The following is a 12,514-nucleotide window of genomic DNA, read 5'->3' as shown; positions in this document are numbered from 1 at the left end:
ATGCTTGCAAATTGTTAATCTAGAAATTTGAAAAAGATTGTTAAAGGTGTATGTTTGGAGCGCGATGCTGTACGGGTGCGAAACATGGACGGTGGGCGCTGCGGAAAAGAAAAGGCTAGAAGTGTTCGAAATATAGTGTTACAGGCCAATGATGAGGATACCGTTGATAGAGGGGGTTAAAAATGAAGTGGTATTAAAAAGAATATGAGAACAGAGGACTCTGTGGAAGTCAATAAGAAATAGGTGAAATAGGTTGGTAGGACACCTTTTCAGGCATGAAGGTCTAGTCAGAGACATATTAGAGGTAGAAACAGGAATTAGGAGGAGTAGAGATAGACCTAGATTAGATTACTGTTCACAAATAGTTACCGATGTTGGATGTTCTAGTTTTTGGGGAATGCGAAGATTAGGTTAGAATAAGAAAGAGTGGAGGTGCGTGTCCAATCAGTATTAGGACTGACGACTTTATTATGATGATATACTTCAAAATTTCATAGTCTTGTAAGATTCATGTACCTACAAATTTCACACTATATCTATTTTTGGAGAAATTCAAAAAATTATTCTACTTTTTAGTTTGTGAATTCGCTGCTTAATAACAAAAGCATTAAAGATTAAGACTACCTAACCATTTGTTTACGCTTTAGATTTAATAATAATTAAAGTAATGCTAACATATGCTGGATGTTGTTTAGTTTTTGTTCAATTAATTGAACATGAATGTACTATTCAAGAAACCACAAAAACGGAATCATAACAATATTTCTTACCTTTACATTGAAAAGCTGAAGTGGGAGTTGACAGGATGAGTTTTTCTTTCATGTCCACAGGTTCAGCGCATCTTGCGATTCCTGGTTCAACGTAATCCACTTTAACCCATTCCGCTAACCACCGTAACGAACAATCGCAATAGAGCGGATTAGCACCTAAAGCTCTAAAAACATTACCTACATGATAAATTTCACAAAAATTAAACACTTATAACTATCATTTCTCTTACAAATGAGTAATCGATTTCAAATCTGCAAAAGCGCCTTCGGGAATCATTGAGATTTGATTACCATGCAGAGAACTAAAAAAAAAAAGTATAACACATCCATAAAAGGTTTTCCAATGTTGACATTAGAATACAAGAAACTCACAGAATTCTCAAAGACTTAAGACCGGTAAGTGCGTCACGCTGAACACACTGAAGTTTATTATAACTGATAATCAACGTTGATAGTTTCGATAAACTGATAAAGGAATTATTAGCCAAAATACCTATTTGGTTATTACTCAGATCTCTGAAAAAAAAAATCGGTTGTCTGTAAAGTCGATTTACTGATGATAGTTGAACGTGACAACGTCATAAGAAAATACTGATGGAATGGTTTCATTTTTCAAAAGAAAATTTTAATTTTATTTGTTTGATAGATATTTTGTATGGATATAGAGAAGGAGGTAAATGGAAATATATTATTGTATAGCAGCTGTCCACGCGGACGCATCGCTCACTCAAGTAGGAGAGAGACAGATGTCGAACGCTGCCGAACGCGGAGGCCGATTGTGCCTCTTTGTCGCTCGTTCCGCGCTCTCGCTTGCACTTCAAGCCTTAAATGGAACGCCTCAGAGCGAGGTAACGTCGCATGAGTCATGTTTTTTCGTGCGTGCAGCCGGCTCCATCGAATTATAAGACGTTGTCACGTCAAAAACCAATCAAATTATTACCGAAAAATTAATTTCCTAAACTAGTAGCTACTTACAATCGTGTGAGGGATTTTAAATGATTAATTCTATCGGCTTGAATGCTTTGAATCTCGTTCACATCCAGGTATCTGCATTGGACAGGAAAAGAAGACAAAAGGTTTTTTAACAGACAACAGAAATAGACTAAAACATCGTTCTTACAGTTCAGACGTCTCAGGGGGAATTCCCCTTGGGATTTCTCTCAACTTGGCTCGGGAACAGCGCACCACCGTTCCAGTACAAGTGCACATAGGAGGGCAGTAGTTGTCACCCAAACATCCCTGATCGTTGTCACCTGTAAGTAATCGAAAGATATTCCCTCCCCTGTTGTAAATATTTTCTTTTAATCTCTTACTAGTGCATTTAAATTCGTTTTGCGCAAGTTCCTTTATCAAAACATCTTTTACTTTGACTGGAAAAGCACATCGAGGAGGAGACCCACTCAAACCTTTATTCTTTAGCCATTCCGAGAACCACGCCAAATGACAATTGCAAGCAAATGGATTTTGGATCAGGTTTCTACGAAAATAAGTAATTAAATTTGAATGATGATAGAACCGATAAGGACGTTTTTATCGTACAAAGTATGAAGAGAAGTCAAATGGTCAAATGAGCCCGGCATCACGCACGTAATGTGATTGTTGTTAAGAGATAGTACTTTGAGATTATGGAGTCCGAAAAACATTTTGTTGTGGATTTCCAATAGTTTGTTCTCTGATAAAAGCCTGCAAGATAAGGGAATTAATAGCATCCGATTAATTACAAGGAAAACTACACTAACAGTTCTACAATTTGCGTGGCTCCTTCAAATGCATTCTTTTCTATCCCAATAATTTGATTTCGACGTAAGTCTAGTTTGATTAGATTTGGGAGTCTACCGAATAATCCATCAGACTTTATTTTACCAAGTTCGTTGTCATGAAGTAATCTGTAAAAAAGATCCACTACATCATTTCCATAAAATTTAATTTTACTGGAAGTATCGCTTACAATTCTGTGGTATAAAGAGGAATATCTTTCGGTATTTCCTTTAGACCACGACCTGAGCAGTCAACTATAGTACCATCACAACTACATCCATTTGGACAGGCGTTGTCTATTAAACATTCTCCGGCATATTTAGTTCGAAACTCCTCTTGGCCTAGAAATGTTTTCTAATGACGCTCGTTATTTTCCGGAAAAAGAACAATCCCAAAGGAAGCAGAAGGAGAAACGTGTAGGAATTGCCAAAAAGAAATTGGAAAAGGGTAACGTTTCCCGTAACAATTAAACAGGAGAACTCAAAAGTTCATTACAATTATGGGAAATTAAACGATTAACATTCGATACAATTCTAAAATGATTATTTGAATTCTCAGGCTGTACTAAAAATGTTTAGATACCTAAAATACTGGTATACAAGGGAAGAAAAAGTAGGGAAAGATAGGAGACGAAAAATTAGAAGAAGTGGCTGATTTTAGATATCTAGGAAGTCAGATAAGTCAGGATGGAAGGACTAATAGGGATATAAAGCAGAGGATAGCGCAGGGTTTAATAAAAAGAAGTCACTTCTACGCTCGCGAACGGTTAATTTAGAAATTCGAAAAAGGTTGTTAAAGGTGTATGTTTGGAGCAAGGCGTTGTACGGGTGCGAAACATGAACGGTGGGAGGGGCGGAAAAGAAAAAGTTAGAAGCCTTCGAAATGTAGTGTTATAGGCGAATGATGAGGATAACATGGGTAGAAAAGGTTAGAAATGAAGAGGTATTAGAAAGAATAGGAGAACAGAGGACTCTATGGAAGTCAATAAAAAATAGGCGAGATAGGTTGGTAGGACATCTTCTCAGGCATGAAAGTCTAGTCAGAGACATATTAGAGGCAGAAACAGGAGTTAGAAGAGGTAGAGGTAAGCCTAGGTTAGATTATTGTTCGCAAATAGTTAAGGATGTGGGTTGTTCTAGTTTTAGGGAAATGCGAATTTTAGCTCAGGATAGGAAACAGTGGTGGTACGTGTCCAACCAGTCTTAGGACTGACGACCTTATGATGATGAAAAAGTTTTGGTGAAGAATCAATTGGAGTGTTTTTGTCGGAAATTTTCTGGGACAGCCTGTATGTTTCCTTATAAATAAAGTCGAGAAAATATATGAGGTTTTTACGATGGCGATAATAAGCGTAAAAAGCTGAGGAATGTGCGAGTAGGTTATGAGAGTAGTTTGAGAGCAGATATTTGTGAGAGATTGGTGGGTTATATGTGGTTAAATGAGAAGGCATATAGCACCGCAACCACTGATTTACGTAGCAGTGGCGCTTACCCTTACATTTGAACTTTTCATCCTTGAGCGTCTCGATCCTGCGACGTTGCATTCTCTTGGGAGTGTCGCATCGGGCTCCCGATGTTTCGATGGGATTTTTGTGCAAATATTCCGCAAGCCAGCGTAGATTGCAGTCGCAAATGAAAGGATTTCTGGCCAAGTGTCTGAAAACGGCATAATATTCCTACATATCGCCATCATCTGCGACTCGTGTATGTACACGAAGAAGAAGAAATCTTCATATGATGAAACATTTTCTCAACAAAAGAATACGAGAAAAATACATTTTGAAGTGTCTTCTTCAAAATTCATTTGTTAAAAAGCAAATTTTTTGACTATTTCTGTCAGTATATACTGTGCCCTTACTTTGAGACCGATTGCGGTAACTTAACAATATTTTTTATTTGTAGATGTTACCGAAAATGTATACAATTCCTAGGAAATGTATATAATTCCTAAAATCGCCCGGAAATGTGTGAAATAAATTATATTAGACACATTTCCTAGGAAATCTATACATTTCCTAAATTGTAATCGGAAATGTATTACAGGTAATACCAAATAGGCAATAATACGGCAGGCTGTTTGGAGATGTACCTATATCCATTTGTGACGTTATTGTTTGGTTAGGGAGATTTATGACACACTGGAATTTCTTTAATGCCCCTGGGCTGATATGTTAGAATAATGTAACGAGGTTATCTTTTTTTCAGCAAACACGATGACCTTTTATGATGACTATTTTATTAAATAAAGATGTATACAAAATAATGGAAAAGTTTACTTACAATGTCTGAATGCTTTTCAACGAATCGAATGTCCCATTGGCCAACGATTGTATATTATTATCATACAAAGATCTAAAAAAAGAGCAAAACTTGGAACTTTTGATGGTCACTTGAGGGAAAATACTTACAACAAACTTAAGCTATGTAGGTCACGAAATGTATCTTTCCTTATGCAAGATATTTCGTTTGCATTTAATAAACTAAAAAAGAAGAAAAACAATAAAGAAATACAGTACTACCACTTAATACCAAGAAATTACATACAGGAGTTGTAAAGAGACTAGTCCTTGAAAAATTCCTGCAGGAAGATCCTTGATTTTATTACCGTACAGAACCCTAATAAAATAATAGTCAATATACATGAATTTAAAGCAAAATTGAACCGAATTATACTCACAGTGAAGTCAGAGCTTTTAGCCCTTGAAAAGCATCAGGAGCGATTTTAGATATTTTATTATTACTCAAGTCACTACAAAGAAAAAACGAATAAACACAGTGCTTATTTTGTATTTATTATGTACTTACATTCTCCTTAATCTCTTCTGAGCTACGAAAGCTTTCGGCGGGATTTCTGTTATTTCGTTTTGTTCGAGTCTCCTAAAGTAAATGGAAATAAACAATTGCAAAAATAACTTTCTAATCTATTTATTTATTTATTTTAATCCAAACGGGCCGAAACCCATGCAACAAAACAAAAAATAAGAATTACAAAAAAAAATTATTATATTTTTTTTTGGAACATTTGACACAACAGAAGAAATAACAGTGTGTGCTACCTAAACATTTTGAATTATATTTCTGTAAGTTCTAATCTATAATCTTTTAATTCTAAAAATGAATTCGATTTCCGAAAGTATCGATTTTTTAAATTATTTTTACCTTTAAGACAAGTATGGTTTGTTTCCGATTATTTTTACCAATTTTATGAACAGTCCTTTGAATTGTTATTGTCCATAAAATGCGTAAAGGAGTGTAATTTGAGAGGAATATAAATTTGGTATAATAGAAGAAAATTTTGCAAAATATTTCCATAGTTCCGAGCACCAACTTTTTATTACTCAAAATGATTGATTATTTGAAGGAAGTTTTATTATTCAAAAGTTCTATTACTCAAATTTTCCAAAAGGTATCGATTCTTTCTATCGATTAAACGGGCAATTGCTACTCTCAGAATTCATGAGGTTTATTGATTTACAGCAGTTTAAGAAAAAAGTACACATTGGTGCAAATCGTTAGTAGGAAGAGTAAATATCTATTTAGAAAACCAGGAAACGTATTTGGAACATGTTTTAAACCGTTAACGGTCCGTACGTGAAGTTAAATGAACGAAAGAGACCAGAATGACGTATGGGTTTTTTAAGTCTGAATAAAGCCACCATTTTCCGGGAAATTTGTTTTCCCTTTTTGCCGTTCGCTATCAGTATTACTTATACACTTACAGTTCGGTCGTTCCTTCAGGCAAATGGTCTGGAACTTTGGGGAGGGCCTTTTCCCGACAGTCGACAATACCATCAGCGCATCTACAGGGATGGGGACAGAGGGGTTCGCTTATACATTCCCCGCTAATGGCCTTTTCTACTAACCCTGAGAGAAAAAGTTTCAATTTATGAATTCGAATTTCAACCTCAGACCTATGCGCGACGCGACTTTATCCTAGTTAAAAAGGACGAACTTTCAATTTCATCTGTATCTCAATTCACCACAATTTTATGTTCTTGGATTGTCAAATGACACTTTTAAAAAGATATTTTTACCTAAATATTCCCACTTTTATAAAGGAAATTGTTTAAAAAATGAATCACTCAAGCGAAAGACCTCAGAATTTGGAACCTACTGCAGTAGATTTTAATTATAACGACAAATACAACTATCGTTATAACCGGAAGCCGTTATAAACGAAACATGAAATACTGTACGTACTAGTTACGTGTCTATTGTAATAATAGGAACATTTACGTTCTTATAACAGGAAGAGCGTTATAACCGAGTTCGTTATATGCGAAATTCGTTAAAAATAGTTTCACAATGATAAAAAACAACACCTGAACATTTGAAATCTTGTTCCTGCAGATCGGCGATATTTTGCCCCTTGAGGTTTGACGGCGAGTGACACCTTGTGTACTGGCCTAATCGCGTCGAATGCCTTAAATATCTGGCCAACCAGGACAGCTGACAGTCGCAATGGAATAAGTTGTCGTTCAATCGCAGCGTGCGAAGACGAAACATGTTGCTGAACATGTCTTTTCCGATCCATGTCAGATTGTTGTTGTTTAAGGTCCTGAAAACAACCTCTGCTGTCGGCTGATAATTTCACAAGAAATTTATTCGTCAAATACAGGGTGTGGTGTTTCTAATCACCATCAATTATAACGCACAATCGGAACAAAACGTTCCAAGGCGTTGTCAGTAACAGGAATAGAAACGCATGATATAAGATGACGTTTAAATAAACAAACCAGACATCTCGTTTTGAATAATAATAACCTGACGTTAATTGAAAATTGAACTTTATTTTGTACGTGCATAGATTAATGGAGATTACAAACGTCATACGATGCTTTATTTTTCCTTTTTGTAGGCAATACTTACAAAATTTCCAGATCCTTAAAACTCCTGAGAGCCGAATCGTCAATACAAGTTAGGTGATTATTATCAAGTTGTCTGAAAATAATTCTTTTTGTTACACTTCCGCTGTAATTTGTCATTTGTGTTACTTACAAATGTTTTACCGCAGAAATTCCTCTCAGCGTTTTCCGGCCTATTACTGTCAATAAGTTGTGACTTAAATCTCTAAAAAAACAAAGCACAAAATCGATAGAATCGCGTATAGTTCATGAAAACATTGCTGAAAGTGTATTATAAGTAAATGATATATAACAGACCTATTATAGCATTAATTTCAAGTGCCTTTATATTATTGTTAGCAGGATCTACATAAATACCTACAGCAAGGTGCATTAGCAACTCAGTTTAGTTATTTTGTATCTTACAGGCACTATTTTAAGGACAAACTTAAAAAACATAACGTGAAACGTCTACGTAAGTTCTTCTTAAATGCGGCTTTTAGTTATCTTACAAATAGTTAGTAAGCCATATCAGTTTAGCATACTGTAAGCCAGGGATGGCCAACCTTGAACATTTTTGCGGCCCGCAAGATTCATTATCGATTTATACAAGATTTTTATTTTAAAATGGTTCCTGATTTTCCATTTCTATTACGAAATCAGATAATTCAGGATGGAAGGAGTAGTAGATATACGAAACGGAGAATATCTTCTCGCACTTCTCTGCTCGCGGACGGTTAATGTTTAGAAATTCGAGAAATATTGTTAAAGGTGTTTGCTTAGAGCACGGCGCTGTACGGATGCGAAACGTGGACGGTGGGCGCGGTGCAGAAAAAGAGGTTAGAAGCGTTTGAAATGTGGGGTTATAGGCGAATGACGAGAATACCGTTGATAGAGAAGGTTAGAAATGAAGATATTAGAATGAGTAGGAGAATAGAGAGCGCTATGGAAGCCGATAAGAAATAGGGGAGATACGTTGGTAGGACACCTTCTCAGACATGAGATGTTAGTTAGAGACATGTTAGAAGCAGAAACAGGAGTTAAGAGGATTAGAGGTAGATTATTGTTCACAAATAGATAACTTCTTCTTCTAATTTTTCGTTTTCTATCTTTATATGCGCTCTTTCCCTACTTTTTCTTCCCTTGCAAACCAGTATTTTAGTTTTAGAACTGAAGACCCTATAATGATGATGATTATAATGGCTAAAGTAGTAAAAACCTATATATTAAAAAAATACATTATTGGTGCAATCATAGATTCAAACATTAACTGTTGAATCTATGAGAGAAAATTAACTTTGACTTTACAACAATATTCTTGTAAATCTGACAAATATTGGTTGTTTTATTCATGAGCTCAAAAAAATATCTGTAGTGAGTGATGAGGAAATCTAATATTTCCAAAGTGGCCCGCAAGATCACTTGGTTTGGCCACCCCTGCTGTAGACATTAATTGTAAAGGCAGCAGAAGAAAAAGCAAAAAATTAAGAAGACGAAGTATGCTGCAAAAATCATTTTATTGACTTACAATCGAAATAAATTGGACATCGCCGAAAACAAGTTATCAGGAATATGTCGGAGATTATTTCCATTGAGCCGGCTAAAAATGTGAAAGAAGCTACAATAGGGAGAGCTTTCAACACTTCTTTATGTCTTTGTTTATGCGTTAAAGAAACACTTATTTATATTAGGTAAGTTTTGGGTAAATACTTACAGTCGTTCTAAATTGATCACATCCTGGAAAGCATCTCGTTCAATCGTATGGATTTGGTTATCAGTCAGTTGTCTAAAAATAATTATGTTATACCTAGATGATTATACGTTTCAAAATTGATGTAAAAAAACGTGCTTCAATTATTTTATTGAATTTGTATAGATGCCAGAAGCGCATCCAATAAAATCTAGGCGCCACTGTACAACTTGTAAAAACTTACTGGTATTAGAAACCTATTGAAACATTTAAAAGCGTTTTGTTGTGCTTTGTTTATTTTTGCCAAAATTTATAATTTTCTTACCCCAAGTTCTATTTAATGTATTTAGTAGTTAATCTATTTGAAGGTTCTTCTTAACTTAACCACTATATTAAAACTAATTGTAAGTATGATTTCTTAACTCACAGAACTCGAAGTTTGCCAAGCCTCTCGAAATCTGATTCAAGAATGACGGTAATGTTGTTCCCTTGAAGATCTCTGAAAAAGATACAGGAAAAATGAACATTTTTCAAATTTTTTCCAAAACAAATTGATCAGCGATCAACATCGCAAATATCGCAAATATTTGATATCGTCGGGCCCAATTATGATTTATTGATAAAATAATGGAACAATAGCGGAAATGAGAGTAGCTAATAACAAGCTACCAACAAATGTAATGTGACGGTTGAATAGGCTCATATTTGAATGTGTAATGAGCACTATACACAGTTGCCTAACGTAAGCATATCTACATAGGTAACCATCATATTACCAGCTACATATGGGAACAAAATCTAATTAATAGGCGATATGCTACACCGCTGGGATTGCAATTATTAATCCGTCCAACTGAAATGTAAACTTTAAAGCTGTTGTTATCAAAATTTAATCGAATTATACTTGTCCAGCCGCAAATTGCCCAGCGGCAAAGTACTCACTGTCGAAGTTCGCGAATTCGGAGCGCATATTTGCCAACCAGACGCATTTAATATCACGTCTGTTTGCAACAGGATTAATTGCTATATGGTTAGAGTTTACCATCACAAATATCTAAACACTTTCTTTTGGTCTGATAACATCAATGAATGGATGGAATGTTGATAATAATTATTCTAAAATTATCTTAATAATTAACTATAATATATACTTTTTTGGAACAAACCACTTTTAGTATTTGAATTTTTAAGTTTGCTTTATTAGATTTTAACACTAAATATAAATAAAGGAAAAATTACCGCTGTTTGAAAAAAGAACGAGACCCCATAAGCTAGACCAAGACCAAAACCGAATAAGCGAGATCAAGACCTATACCAAGACTAGGATAGTTTCGGTCTCGGTCTTCTTTTACTCATCACTATTCAATGGGGTGTTTTTCGCTTCCATGGTTAGATTTGTCGCCATCAGGCTGATGTCAAAGTTGACCATTAGGGGAGTCAAACTTATCTAACATTGATTTGGCTATTGTGGCTAATAAATAATTAATATATTTTAACATTTCAGATGTTGATTGCTATAGATTCTAATAAACGTAAGATGAATATAAAAGAATTTTTCAAATAATACGTGAAATAAAAGAGCTGCGATTAAAAGTCGAAATGATTCATGTTTTTTAGTCAGATATATTGAAATTTCACCAAAATAATGTGATATTGATAATCCTCAAATTAGTCGAAATTGAGTCTTACATGTTTAAAACTGAAACAATAGTTTAGTCAACTTTGAGACCCCTTGACGGAATAACTACATATTGAATCGAAAAGTGTCCCATTGAAACACTACTCAGGGAAACCTCCCCTATTCACTTATGAAATAATCTCAGAAATAATAGAGATTTTTCTTCTTCATTAGCAAAAATGTAATTATTTCCGGAACTACTTCGATGGTAGAAATGCCTTTCTGACTTCTTATAAACAAAGAGCTTAATCCACGGTTAAATCTGTCCGTTAGTTCTCCTTTAAAAAGTTAACGTCATTATAACACATCGTGCCGGATCCGAGTTGGCTATTATACGATTTCAGGGATAAGTGAAATCGAACAGAAAGGATAACAGTCGGCGTCGGTTTCCTGTTCCAAAGCAAACGTTGCCTGATTCGTTCATCCATCCCCTTGCACAATTAAAACCCTCTCAATCATCGCGCGAACTGTTACCCACCGCAGCCTGTTCTGGGATGATAAAGCTTATATGGACTCTGTGTAAACTTCTATTAACTTTTAATGCAACGACAATGGCGAACAAACCCGGATTTTCGGCTTCATTATCTCGTTAAATTCATTATTCAGCACCAAACGTCACACCGCCGTTTCAAAAATGAAATTGCGCCCTGCAGCAAGAACTGCTTCTGATGCTTTCTTTTTAATGACAAAATATAGTACGTAGGTATTAATACAATTTCCATTTTAATCCTTATTGTTAGAAATAATGTATGTATACTTTGTCTTTTAAAAATTTTAATATATCTATATACCTATCACTAGCCATTCTAGCTTTAGAGGTACAATAGAGTGCGTACATAGGATTTGTAGATTTAGAAAAAGCTTTTGACAATATTAAATGGGACAAGATGTTAAATATACGTAAAACAGTAGGGATGAGTTACAAAGATAGAAGAGCGATACTTAGTTTGCATAAAGAGCAACAGGCAGTTGTAGAGTTAGGGCTGCAACATAGAGAAGTAAATATTAGGAAGGGAGTCAGACAGGGATGCACACTGTCACCGCTACATTTAAATCTACACATCGAAGAGGCGATCAACATCATTAAAGACAGTACAACTGTAGGATAGATATACAGGGCCAAAAGATTAGTACGGTTAGATTTGCAGATGTTATAGAAGTATTAGCATCTAGGAAGGAGGAGTTTTAAATAAAATGGATGCGGTACTGACAAAACAGTACTGTATGAAAATAAATAAAAGTAAAACAAAAATAAGAAAAAACTGGCAGAGCGGGATAATAATAATTAAAAGAAGTGACTGATTTTAGGTATCTAGGAAGTCAAACAAGGCAGGTCGGAAGGAGCAGTAGAGATATAAAGCAGAGGATAGCGCATGGTCGAATCGCCTTCAATAAAAAGAAATCAGTTTTGCATGTTTGCGAACGGTTACATTAGAAATTCGAAAAAGGCTGTTAAAGGTGTATGTTTGGAGTGCGGCGCTGTACGAGTGCGAAACATGGACAGTGGGCTCGGTGGAAAAGAAAATGTTAGAAGCGTTCGAGGATACCCTGGAAAGAGAAGGTTGGAAATGAAGAGGTATTAGAAAGAATAGGAGAACAGAGGGATATATAGAAGTTATTACGAAATAGACGAGATAGGTTATTAGGACACCTTTTCAGGCATTAAGGTCTAGTTAGGATAGGAAAGAGTGGAGGTGCGTGTCCAACCAGTCTTAGGACTGAGCGGCCTCGTGATGATGTTACCTATCACTAAAGCCTAATCTCAAAATATATAT

At 35.3% G+C, this 12,514-nt stretch overlaps 1 protein-coding gene across 5 annotated transcripts in view; it reads right to left on the bottom strand.

The window, feature by feature from the left end:
• The window catches only part of LOC108734347 (protein slit), a 243,552-nt gene that overhangs the window by 6,695 nt on the left and 224,343 nt on the right, over nucleotides 1-12,514 (bottom strand). For 2 of the 5 annotated variants that reach the window (XM_025973116.1, XM_025973120.1), the window contains exons 3-24: nucleotides 9,489-9,560; nucleotides 9,086-9,157; nucleotides 8,900-8,971; nucleotides 7,526-7,597; nucleotides 7,397-7,468; nucleotides 6,850-7,085; nucleotides 6,247-6,391; nucleotides 5,333-5,404; nucleotides 5,205-5,276; nucleotides 5,072-5,143; nucleotides 4,936-5,007; nucleotides 4,808-4,879; nucleotides 4,020-4,183; nucleotides 2,719-2,869; nucleotides 2,510-2,656; nucleotides 2,310-2,453; nucleotides 2,084-2,247; nucleotides 1,891-2,023; nucleotides 1,746-1,817; nucleotides 1,143-1,286; nucleotides 1,001-1,072; nucleotides 771-934 (exon numbers count right to left, since the gene is read on the bottom strand). In XM_025973116.1, coding sequence (XP_025828901.1) covers nucleotides 771-934; nucleotides 1,001-1,072; nucleotides 1,143-1,286; nucleotides 1,746-1,817; nucleotides 1,891-2,023; nucleotides 2,084-2,247; nucleotides 2,310-2,453; nucleotides 2,510-2,656; nucleotides 2,719-2,869; nucleotides 4,020-4,183; nucleotides 4,808-4,879; nucleotides 4,936-5,007; nucleotides 5,072-5,143; nucleotides 5,205-5,276; nucleotides 5,333-5,404; nucleotides 6,247-6,391; nucleotides 6,850-7,085; nucleotides 7,397-7,468; nucleotides 7,526-7,597; nucleotides 8,900-8,971; nucleotides 9,086-9,157; nucleotides 9,489-9,560 — 2,456 coding nt within the window. The remainder of the gene's footprint in view (nucleotides 1-770; nucleotides 935-1,000; nucleotides 1,073-1,142; nucleotides 1,287-1,745; nucleotides 1,818-1,890; nucleotides 2,024-2,083; nucleotides 2,248-2,309; nucleotides 2,454-2,509; nucleotides 2,657-2,718; nucleotides 2,870-4,019; nucleotides 4,184-4,807; nucleotides 4,880-4,935; nucleotides 5,008-5,071; nucleotides 5,144-5,204; nucleotides 5,277-5,332; nucleotides 5,405-6,246; nucleotides 6,392-6,849; nucleotides 7,086-7,396; nucleotides 7,469-7,525; nucleotides 7,598-8,899; nucleotides 8,972-9,085; nucleotides 9,158-9,488; nucleotides 9,561-12,514) is intronic. The other 3 variants (XM_025973117.1, XM_025973118.1, XM_025973119.1) reach the window with 3 other exon arrangements.

This window comes from Agrilus planipennis, unplaced genomic scaffold (genome assembly GCF_000699045.2).
Source record: "Agrilus planipennis isolate EAB-ADULT unplaced genomic scaffold, Apla_2.0 scaffold83, whole genome shotgun sequence".
NCBI classification, from domain to species: domain Eukaryota; kingdom Metazoa; phylum Arthropoda; class Insecta; order Coleoptera; family Buprestidae; genus Agrilus; species Agrilus planipennis.
Note: the sequence above shows the minus strand (reverse complement) of the source record. Positions and strands in the feature narration are given on the sequence as shown.